Source organism: Puntigrus tetrazona, chromosome 1 (genome assembly GCF_018831695.1).
Source record: "Puntigrus tetrazona isolate hp1 chromosome 1, ASM1883169v1, whole genome shotgun sequence".
Classification (NCBI taxonomy): Eukaryota; Metazoa; Chordata; class Actinopteri; order Cypriniformes; family Cyprinidae; genus Puntigrus; species Puntigrus tetrazona.
This window is the reverse complement of record NC_056699.1, coordinates 4,800,627-4,812,633: the sequence shown is the minus strand read 5'-3', so window position 1 is coordinate 4,812,633 and position 12,007 is coordinate 4,800,627. Positions and strand designations below refer to the sequence as shown.

At 34.6% G+C, this 12,007-nt stretch overlaps 1 protein-coding gene across 2 annotated transcripts in view; it reads left to right on the top strand.

The window, feature by feature from the left end:
• pard3ba (par-3 family cell polarity regulator beta a) overlaps positions 1 to 12,007 on the top strand; it is a 131,602-nt gene that overhangs the window by 84,267 nt on the left and 35,328 nt on the right. For both annotated transcript variants that reach the window (XM_043240448.1, XM_043240440.1), the window contains exons 17-18: positions 2,786 to 3,001; positions 5,245 to 5,428. In XM_043240448.1, coding sequence (XP_043096383.1) covers positions 2,786 to 3,001; positions 5,245 to 5,428 — 400 coding nt within the window. The remainder of the gene's footprint in view (positions 1 to 2,785; positions 3,002 to 5,244; positions 5,429 to 12,007) is intronic.

Sequence of the window (12,007 nt, the reverse complement as noted above, 5' to 3'; positions counted from 1 at the left end):
AATTCTGAAATGTATACATGCATGTGTGTGTATTTATGTATAAACAAAAAAATAAAATTGGATGCAATTAATCGTTTATCAGCACTGAGCCTGCTAGCTGAGACTTATTTCTTATTTCTTATTTTTAATTATAAAACACAAAATATATCAATTACAATGACACCCATTGCTAACACCATTTATAACCAAATATGACTTCCCACGACTCTCAAGAGTGCACATACCCATTAAATTGTTCCTGTCAGCTGCGGTAAATGCCGTCAGAAGAATTGATTTTTGCATAAAAAAAGTTAAATAGTTGTTCTTAAACTACTTTTAGCCACACTTTATGTCGCAGTTCCTACAATCGCAGTCGAAACGGGCATAAAGAGAGTTAAGAAAGTAAACCAAGTCCATTTTGATTTCATTTCAACTACTTTCGTTGTTTCTGTGCGCAAATTAGTGAAGTACAACTCTCCTTCTTGCAAACAAAGTGAGGTATGAGTATGTTTGTGTGTGTGTGTGTGTGTGTAGTCAGTACAATGAAGAGCCAAGTCTCGGTCCACAGGAGAGGAGAACATGTCCATTAAGAGGATAGATGAAAGATGCTGGAGGCAGGGCTCTCTCTCTCTCGCTGGCTTTCTTCCAACACACCTACATTTTCCTGTGGCCCCTCTCGTCCAAATGAAGACCGCTCATAGTGCCTGCGTTGCTCACGGGCTCCGCGACGCTTTAGTTCACAGTTCAACATCCTCCAATTCATCTCTCTTCCTCTTCTTCCAGGAGCCGTATGGCAGTCGCCCAGTTAGCGTTCGGCCCTGCAGCGCTGCTTCTGCTGATTTGTTTGTTTTGCTCTTCGTCTCATTATTTTCCCTTTTCGTGATAATGGCAGCGTACAGGTATCTGTCTGCCGGAGAGACTTCGCCAATTACCGGTTTATTTCCTAAGAAGTCGTTCAAATGACTTTCCCGTCTCTGCTTCTCGCTCGTCTGTAGTTTGCTGTTGATTCAGGTTGAGAGCAGCCATGTTGTGCTGGTTTAGACTGATTTTATGTAAGCGTCCCAGAGAGGGCCATCTGTGTCGTGTGTCGCTGTGGAAATGAACGCTACGTTTTAAACATTTCACTGCTTAGATCCCACCGATTCCAGCTGCATTTCGTGGAGGTCAAACAGATGTATAATATATGCATTATGACCAGTCACGGATCCCAGTTTGTTTATTTTTTGACAAATTTAGTCGGTAATTAAATTGATATGATTATAAAGGCAGAATTTACTGCAGTCAGATTTGGGTTTAAATTGTAAATGCACTATTGTTCAGTGTTTGGGGGTCATTTTGAATTAAAAAATAAACAATTATCATTTTCAGAAAAGGTCTGTTAAATTGGTAAGTGACCGTAAAGATATTTATCATTTTACAAATTGTCTATTTTAATTTACATTCTTTTGAACTTATTCGGAGAATTCTGAAATTAAACTAATAAATATAAATCAGTGTATCTACAAAATTATTAGGCAGCACAACTGTTCAATATTAAAAGTAATCAGAAAATGTTCCTTTTTTTTTTTCATTTTAAAGCCGCATTATTACTGACTTATGAACATCATACTTAATTTTTACTATGTTGCAGATGATATTATTACATTATTATTAAATTGACAATAAGCATATAGTAAATTTAAATATTTAGAAAAAATATAAGTAGAAATATTTTTCTAAGATTACATCCGTCTCAGTTTGGTGAAAACATTTAAAAACATTTGTGTCTTTTATCATTTTGTTGCTGCGTATGGTTTGCAAAAAAATTGTGAAATGTTTACAGTGATTTTACCACAGATCAGCTTGTTTATATTTTGTCTCCGAACTCTCTTTAGCTGTAGTAAACCGACGTGTGTCCTTCAGTGGATTACTGATTTAGTCTGTTGTATACACATCTTCACTGCTAGTTTGGAAACAAAAGTATTTCTTAAATGGATACGCGAGCCAAAAGTGAAAACTCTGTCATCGTTTACTCAACCTCGCTCCTTTTCAACCCTGAGAAACATAAAAGGGGAAATTTTTTAACTTCTCCATTTGTGTTCATTGGAGCGACATGAAAGTGAGTAAACGATGACAGAGTTTTAGTTTTTGGCTGAAGCGTCCGTTTAAATCACGATGTGCTCTTTCCTGCATGCCACTTTTTACCTCTCAAGCACCAAGCACTTTTTTTTTTCTTCATCTCCCTGACTTTCTTTTGCCCTTTTAGTGTTTGGAGCCCTTGGATTTGTGCTATTCCTCCATTCTCTTCTGTTGTTTGTGCTTGTTGTAGTCCCTCACCTCCTCCTCCTGGTCCTGGTGTCGTTGTTCTCATTGGTTTGCACAGCTTATACAATCACAGTTGTTCTTCATCTCTTACTACTTCATTTAATGCTCCTCACCCCTGGACTACTACTACTATTTTTTTTCTGTTTAGTATTCCTGCACATCTGGTGAGGTTTCATCATCCACCCTCCGTCCTACAGCCGTCTTTACATATTTCATCTCTGTCTGTTCTATGAAAGCGTCCAAATCCATTACACTTTCAGCTCAGTCCACCAAACAACTGTTGCATTTTCAATTCACAACCCTGTTGAAAAGATCGGCTCAAACCGGTGGGGATCTTGATGGTCCAGGCTGATTTGCCATTGCATGGTATTTGATGGTGCTGGTCTTTTCAGCAGGACCCTCTATGCAGTGTTTCTAATCTTGCCCTGATTTTCAAAGCTTCACCTTTCATTAACATCCTCCATCCTCCCATCATTGACATCCCTCCATGTCCCCGTCTCAGAACCCCCCTCCTCTAACGGGACGGTGCTGGGACCCAGGTTGGGTCTGCAGAAGTCCAGTTCTCTGGAGAGTCTCCAGACAGCGATGGAGGAGGTGGGTAAGGACCAGGTTCCCTTCCACCGTCCACGAACACACATGGTGAGAGGCCGAGCATGCAACCTCAGCTTCCGATACGCCATCGACAAGTCCTACGAGGGGCCTTCTGAACCTGAGGATGGTGAGTTCTTATATAACTAAAATAATGTCAAATATGTGTAAATATAACAGATTGAGTGTAATAGTTTTTTTATATTTAAACTATATACAGTATTTATTATTAGTTTGAATTAGCTTTTATTTTGATATTTTGTGTTTTAATTGACATTTTATTTCAGGTTAAAAAATTTTAATTGTAATTTTCTGTGTGTGTGTGTGTGTGTGTGTGTGTGTGTGTGTGTGTGTGTATGTATTTTAGTTCATTTTAATTTTTTTGTAATTTTAGTACTTTAATTTAGACCTTTTTTATTGACAACTAACTGAAAGAGTTTAGTTTAATTTCATTTTAAATATTTATTTTATTTATATAAATGTTTATATATATATATATATATATATATATATATATATATATATATATGTGTGTGTGTGTGTGTGTGTGTGTGTGTGTGTGTTAACATAACATAATGTTATTTAAAAACAAATGAATATGATTTATCAATGTGTTTTACATTTTACCTTGTGTGATTTATTCAAATGATTCTAAAAAAGAAATGTTTTTTTTAAATAATGTAGTAATTGATTCATATTTATTAATATTTTAATAATATGTAATTATGTAAATAGTGTACTTTTTAAATAATTCCAGTTTAATACATTTATACATTTATTCAGGTAATTGATACATTATTAACAATACATAATGTTTGTTACAGTTTAAATTAACTGATCATTGCAACCAACAAGAAATATGCACCAATATTTTTTTATGTCTAATGCTACATAACAAATCTTTTATTTTCTATGTATGTTTATATATGTGTGTGTGTGTGTGTGTGTGTGTGTGTATATATAATGTGTCAATTGTAAGTATTACTCTATAAATGTGTTGTAATTTAAACAGAAGCCCTTCAGTGGTTTTCTGCAGTTATTGCTCACCACAGACAAAGTACATTAATGAGAAGTGTGTGTGTGGTGCATAGGGGTAAATACATGTTGCTGAGCACAGTAGCGAGATTGTCATGAGTTTTGCCAAACATGTGCTAACGGTTACAACTGCATACCACTGCTTCCCGCTTCGCCAAAACTGCATCTGGGCCTTTAACATTCATTACTCTCCTCAAACATGACATACGTTTATAAGTCTTAACACGCATTTAGAAATGTATTCAGTTTCTTACACATGCTGATGCATTATGAAAGTTCAATTCGACCTGTAATTGTAATTTACTCCCTCTTATAAGTTGAACTGTTGAGTTTAGGAAATGTCACATTGTGTAAAATGGTTTGCAAATGCAGTTTCATGTTGACTTTAAATCTCTTTTAAAGTTCAGAGCGATCTCTCTGAGCGGTTGGGTGCCAGTGAAGCTCCTTCACTTTTAGTAGCTCATTTGAGAGATGAATTTGACTCTCTGACTCGTTGAGCTTCGTGAGCCAGTGAGGAGTGAATCAGCAAATACAGGAATCTGTGATTTTTGTGTGAACCTCCAGCTGCAAGTCGGCACATTCAAGGGCACGTATCAGCCCTGCTCTTTCCCATTGACACTGAAGACCTCTTCTAAATGAGAAATGGAGACAGACCTTCGGCACTAGCCAGATATGTCCTCCATTAGAGCCTATAAGGTGTCATGAATTAATGTCAAGCTTTCTGCACCCTTAGCAGAGGGGCTAGATGAATGGTCTATGGATATCAACTTAGTAACAACCCACCTGATGCAACAGGAGGGCAAATAACACCAAAACAGGTTCAGGCCACGTCACACCTAAAGGAAAGACAAATACAATTATAAAATGAAACCACAAAATAAAACCAAAAAATACTGCCACAATGTATTTATACTTAACAAAACTCTTGAATTACACAAAAAAATAAAACTTTAACAATAATATAATTAAATAATATTGTAATGAGTAAATAATTTCAATAAAAATGTGTGTGTGTGTGTATATATATATATATATATATATATATATATATATATATATATATATATATATATATATATATATATATATATATATTTTTTTTTATTTATTTTTTATTTATTTAAATTTTTTTTACATTTAATTTATTTATCTATGTAGGACTGATTGTGAATGTTTACATATATCCTTTTATGACTGTTGAAAATAACGTAAAGAAATAATTTCTTCATCATTTACTGACAAATAAGAGTGTTTTGTGGATTGTTGTTTTTTTTCTTCCTTATGATCAGATCTCATTAGGTGTTTGCTCACGTCTGGTTCTTTGTTCTTCACCAACAGATGACTCTGAGGAAGACTCCGGAAGAGACACGCCTGCCAGCAGCTCCTCTCGACAGGATCTGGATGATGAGAAGAAGGTCAAGAAAAAGAAAACCAAAAAGAAGAAAGAGAAAAAGAGCAAAAAGAAGGACGAGTCTGACGACCCTGAGAAAAAGACAAAGAAAAAAGGATTTGGATTGTTGAGGTACGAGTCTGAAAGCCAGAAATTCTCTCTCGCGCACGCATCACAGTTTCAATCAAGCAGAAAAAGAAATCTTCACGATAGAAATGCGCCAAATGATTTCCTGTAAAATGCTCGGAAGCTATCTTGCAGCTCTTAAAGGAGCCATATCGTGAAACAAAGGACCTTTCAGGGTCTTCTGTAATGAAGGAATCTGATGTTTAATAGTCCAAAAGAAGTAAGGAAATAGTCATGTAGAACTAAAGTAGCGCTGATCCGTTGATATATAGTCCATTGATATACATAGTTTTGATTGATGATCCCGCGAAAGGGCCTCCTGATGTAGCTGCACATGGAGGCCTTCTATAATTACAGCACCATGGTAATTGAGGACAAGAAAAGTGAACTAACTATATGCTGTCTTTGTGTGATTTTATAAATATAGGCAGAGACAGATGAGATGACAGACATACAGTGATATGCATGTCTTTAAAAGAGATCGACAGGCTTGTGTTTGACTGTTTTATATTCGGGGTTCATGCTTAATCTCTCTTTTTTTTTTTTTTTTTTTTTTTTCTTGGCGGACATGAGAACTCTTCACATGAGATAAAAGATGATTGAATGACAGCGTATGTGTCTCTGAACTGTAAAATAAAGCTTCCGTGTCTCCTCTGAGAGGACCGACCCGCGTTTTTTCCAGCTTTGATTATCAACATTCCTGCCTTTGCGTGCAAAACGCCATTTTAATCAGATTTTTTGTGATTTTTATCTTTGCCAGCTTTAGAGAATTTCAGCATTTTGTCACCGCTAACGTAAAAAGTCGTCGGGAAATTGTGCGCACATACTATTTGATTTCCATTTGCGAGCTGCGACCCGATCTCGCGCACCGGCAAGCATTTGATCACCGTGTAAAAAGCACATAATTTAATTTTTTGACGAAATGTTTGGTTCGTTTTGCATGCTATTTCCAGCATTTGCCGTCTACACCGCATAGCTACATTGTGAAGTCGTCCTTCCGTGACTGTAACTCGTTTCGAACGGCGGTCAGAATGGCAGTTGTGTTGAGGGACGCGTTGAAATCACGAGTCGTGTGAAAGGGTTTTACTGTTCCCCGCTCTGTAACGCTGATGAAATTCCCAGAAATTCAAACTCGTGGCCAAATAGCAGTCAGCCGAACAGCTTGGACGTATTCATTGAGGGCATTTGCCAGACAACTCGTATCGCATCTCTGCTTTCCAATCTGCTTCCTTATTGAATTTGAAAAATGACTTAATTAGCCATTGTGTTATGGTGCAATTTAATCTAATTGTAAAGTCTTCACGGGTGCTTTTCATCATCTTGTGAAAAAAGGCAAATTATAAACATGTGAGAGCGTGATTCATGGTTCGTTTTTTTTTTTTTTACTTTGCAGCAGAACAAACGGGTGATTCTCGTTTCTTTTCTTTTGGGGGTGAAAGTGTTGTGTTTATCGTGTGGTTTTGAAGACAGATGTGTTGTTTGTATGGGCCGCACTTAAAGATGGATTTGTGGGCTGCTTTCAACGTGACAACAATAGAGCGTCAGATTTTTTGGAGCTTCGTGTTTTGGCTGCCCGCCGTGATATCTTTCGATTCACTTGTCTTTCAGTGTTTTCACAATTAGAGGCACTTTACTGCATAAGCAAGGCGTCAGTGAAACAATGATTAAAGCTTTCTTTATTATTTAAGTTTCTGTTGGGGATAAGTGTATAATAATGGAGGTTTTGGCTGCATTCCTTCTGAATATATCTAACACATAACAGTCTAAACAACTAGATATACAGTTTGCAACCAGCAGGTGTAAAATAGACCAAATTTTGTATTTTTATTAATACATTACTTTAATTATAATAATAGGATTATGCATTTTATTTATTTTAAGTATATACAAATATATAATGTATAAAATGTGTATGTATATATATGTGTGTGTATATATGTACATATGTACTGTATGTGTGTATTTATATATACAGAATATATATATATATATACAGTACTCATACATATATCATATAGCAATTTTCAAAAATCATGCTTTTTAATTGTGCATTCATGTAAATCTTAAATAAACTGCAGTTGAGTTATTTTGATTAAGTAAAAAAATGACACAAAATACAGCTAACTAACTAACAAAAAAAAAAAAAAAAAAAAAAAAAAATATATATATATATATATATATATATATATATATATATATATATATACGTATAAATGATTGTGTGTGTGTGTTATTATGTATGTATGAATGTATATATATCTCACTAAATATTCTAAATATTCTTTTTATGTGTGTTTGTGTGTGTGCGTGTGTGTGTGTGTGTGTGTGTGTGTGTATATACACACATATAACAACATATTTGCGATAGTCACAAATACATGAACTACAGAATTCATCCTTTTAAGCATGCAAATTCAGCCTTGCACAATCATCAAATAACTAAAACCCTCACATGTGGTTATTTTGACACTGAACCCACATCTTGACACCATTCTCTGGCGTGTCATGCTACCCCACACTCGGCTCCGATATAAAACACACACGTCTGCTGCTTTCCGATCCGTCCACCTCGATTCCGTGTAACGTTCCAGAATCTAAACCAACAAATCCAAAGCGGCATCAAGCCAATTAGCACGCCTGTACTTCCACTACCCAGAATGCATCATAAGAGAGTCGTGTTGCACATCGAGATTACACACCAACCCTCATCTTGCATTCCTAAGCCAACAGCAGTTAGACACATACTAGTGTCGCTATAAACACGCTCATAGTGTTTGTTTATGAGTGAGCAGATGGCTTTGACAGTAATCTGAAATGGAGATGATTCTTTAATTTACTTAAATTTAGCATTTGGCTCTGTTTAATCCCCGGATGATTTTGAAGAAAGTCAGCGCTCTCCTGCTGCGCTCTTGACATGTTGTGAATGTTCTTCCTCCTACAGTTTTGCGTTATTGAAGTTGTAGCTTTTTTGGAAAAAGTTATACGTTATTTAAATTGTATTTGGTTTGCTTTCTATTCTTTCAAAGATCATTTGGGTTTGTGATTCTGTACTGTAATGGCAGCGAGTGCCGTTCTCAGTTTTTTATGACTCCGTAGAGAAACATTCAATCGTGGCTTCAATTACAGTGACTTAGAGTTACACGGCCTATAAAACGGCTAATACTTACCACCTTGTGAAAACAAGTGTTAGCGACTGACAATCCAATACAGAAATGTCTTCAATATTTCAGCAAATACATTAGATTTTACATTTCCTGAAGACATTTTTAGTGGGGTAATTACCCCTCATGTGGTCTTTTTTTTGGCCTGAAAACATTTTTAGTATTTGCTAAGGCAGTAACTAAGTTTTAAGAGAATTTTTGGGTGACACAAGTAGTAATTAAAAGTATTTACTGTGACAGAAATATAAAAATTGGGCTGTTTGATTTTAAAGGAGAAGTAGCAGTTATGGGAAATCTTTTCTACAGACTGGTTCTTTGGGACAGTTTGTTTCAGTGAACTGGTTCATATAACCACTTCGCTATTTTACATAATCCCACAGTGACATCATACATACACAATTCTAATATTAAAGGGTTGGATCACCCTAAAATGTTTGTATTATGCGGCTAGAGAATGTGAAAAAGCTACAAAAAAAAATCCTACCTGAGAGGGAAAATTGAAACTTATTTTTAGCGATAAGATTTGAATACAGTACAGTATGAAAGTAGCTTGAAAAAAGTAATATATAAATAAAAAATATAATATATATATATATATAATATATATATATATATATATATATATATATATATATATATATATATATATATATATATATATATATATATATATATATATATATATATATATATATATATATATATATATATATATATGTATATATATATATATATATATATATATATATATATATATATATATATATATATATATATATATATATATATATATATATATATATATATGTATATATATATAAACATATTTTTCTTAAAAATATACATGCATATACTTGTATTTATAAGTGCATAATATATTATAATACATTACACAGTGCTCATATATTAACACAACCCTTTATTTTGGATGCAGTTAATTGTAATCAATCATTTCACGTCAGTAGTTGTTACCAGTTGAGAAGAAACTGCACAAGTTTTCATTAAAATCTGAAATCATCTTCCAAAAGCACCGCCGCTGTTTACTTATGTGTTCTCCCTGTTGTCTGTCCTTTCTGAGGGACCGCTCTAAATGTATTGATTGTTCCTCACTCTTTTGGGGAGATAAATCAAATTAATAGCATACTTAATATAGCCAATGAACAATAAACTAGGTTCACGGAGTATATTTTCACATGAAAGAAATGACAGACTTCACCTTTAGGAGCTGATTTGCAGAGGAATGATGTGCGTTGTAAGTAGTCAATAGTAGCTACTGTGTTTAACTGCCTTCACACAAAGTGCACGGTTATGACATTTGGAGCACATATAATCACACAATGACGTTTATAATGGATTCCATATCTGTTTATTGACATCTTGAGTTCTAGTTTATATTTAGCATGGCGCACGTGCTTCAGCGGGGTGCGGGATGGACACATCACGTTTTATTTCCCGTCTGAGTGGGAACATATGAAGCTGTTAACACAATCGCTCAGTGCAGCCCGCGAGAGGCTAATTACTGAAATCTGTTTCTAAAATTGAACCCCATTCTGCAGTGATTTCCTCATTTATTCATGCCGATGTGTTCTGTCAGTCAGGCGTTGTGGACTAAAAACACATATTCATATTAGCAGAGAAGGCGCAGAGACTTATGAATATTAATGAGCTTTTGCATACTTAATCGCTCGTGGCAGGCCCTCCTTTGCGTGTTTGTTTGTGAGGGTTCATTTGTAAGTTCATCTGTGTCTTCAAACTTCACAAGTCCCGACACGGTGTGTGTGTGTGTGTCTCTCAAACTTTTTTCACGCTTAAGCCAAGTTGTCTACCACAGGTATTAAACCTGCCTGTGTGTATTTTAACAACTCAAGGTGGCAGTTTAAGCCGAAACCTAGTCGCTTTATATATAGAAAACTTTTGTAAAATGCCGACAAACTTTCCGCTTGTATTTGCTTTGATAAGATGGTGAGCAGGTGCTGTCAAGCTTCAAAAAGTGCAAGAAAGAATGATAAAAGTCTAAAAAACTAATGCACTGTAAATAATTTAATCTAATGTAATATACATATATAATGTAATTGTCATTTTATAAATAAATGAAAAGAGTGACAAGACTGACAAGAGTGAGGTGAAAAAGACAAGACGATGACGGAAGAGTTTCAAAACGAAATGCAAAAGCAGCTGTTAAAATATCTTTGATTTTAAAGCCTGTTGACTTCTGCCATCAATATAAAAACAAAACAAAACAAGTTCCTCATTTATTTGGTTCGACTTTTTTTGCAGATTTTTGTGTTATTCAAACTGTAATTGTTTAATTATTTTACATAAAGGTGTATGCCGTCCATCGTCAAATGTTTCATCAATTGCTTGAGTTCATTTCAAGCTACTGAAAGAAATCGCGGCTAATTTAAAAGTGAGCATGTGTCTTTTTAACTAAGCTATTTAAAATCGAAGGAAAAAGGGGAAACTCGATCGAACTAAAAGCAAGCAACAGCTTGTTGCTGACTTGCATTAAATGTAAAACAGGCACGGTGCTTAAAACTGAAGAAAAGATTGAAAACAATCCCCTACCACAGTGATACTCGTGCTGTCACACGATGATTTTCAATCTTTTCCTCACAACCCAAATATGTTGTAGTGTAACCTTTTTGTCTGTTTTCATAGACACAGTACTATAAACCTATTATATAAAAAAATATATATATATATATATATATATATATATATATATATATATATATATATATATATATATATATATATATATATATATATATATATATATATATTATAATAATATATATATAAATATATATATATATATATATATATATATATTTGTGTTATTATTATTATTATATTGTTGTGTTATTATTATATTATTATGATTACTTATATATTATTCGTTTGTGCAATTAATATATGTTGTGCATAATACCTCAAATGCTATATATAAAATATTATAAAAGAAAATAATAAAAAGTGGGCTACTAATACCAGTGTGCTTAATGTAGAAATCAGTGTGTTTTTAGTGAGTGTGAATTTTCAGAATCTGTAAAAAATCTCTTCTCATAGCTGCTCTGTGCTGTTCAGTTGTGTATTAGACAGACGGCGAGAGTGTCAGCTTAAGCGCACACTGTTGTATTGAGTGTGTCAAGGTTTAGTCTGGAAACCACAAGCAGTATCCCATGACACTTGCTCCTCGTCTTCCATCTCCAGCTCTGGTTCATTGTGAGCGGCGTTATGAGACAGCTGTGTGATTGATGGACTTCTCTCCAGCAGGCCCGGGCTCAGGGAATGCTGCTCTGACGGTAAAGGTTAACAGCCTCTTTCCCATCAGAGACACGCCTGGCCTGGAAGTGGTCAAATCACATTAACCTTTACTTTCACGCCTTTTTAATATTAGCAAGTGCTGAATAAAGAAATAAAA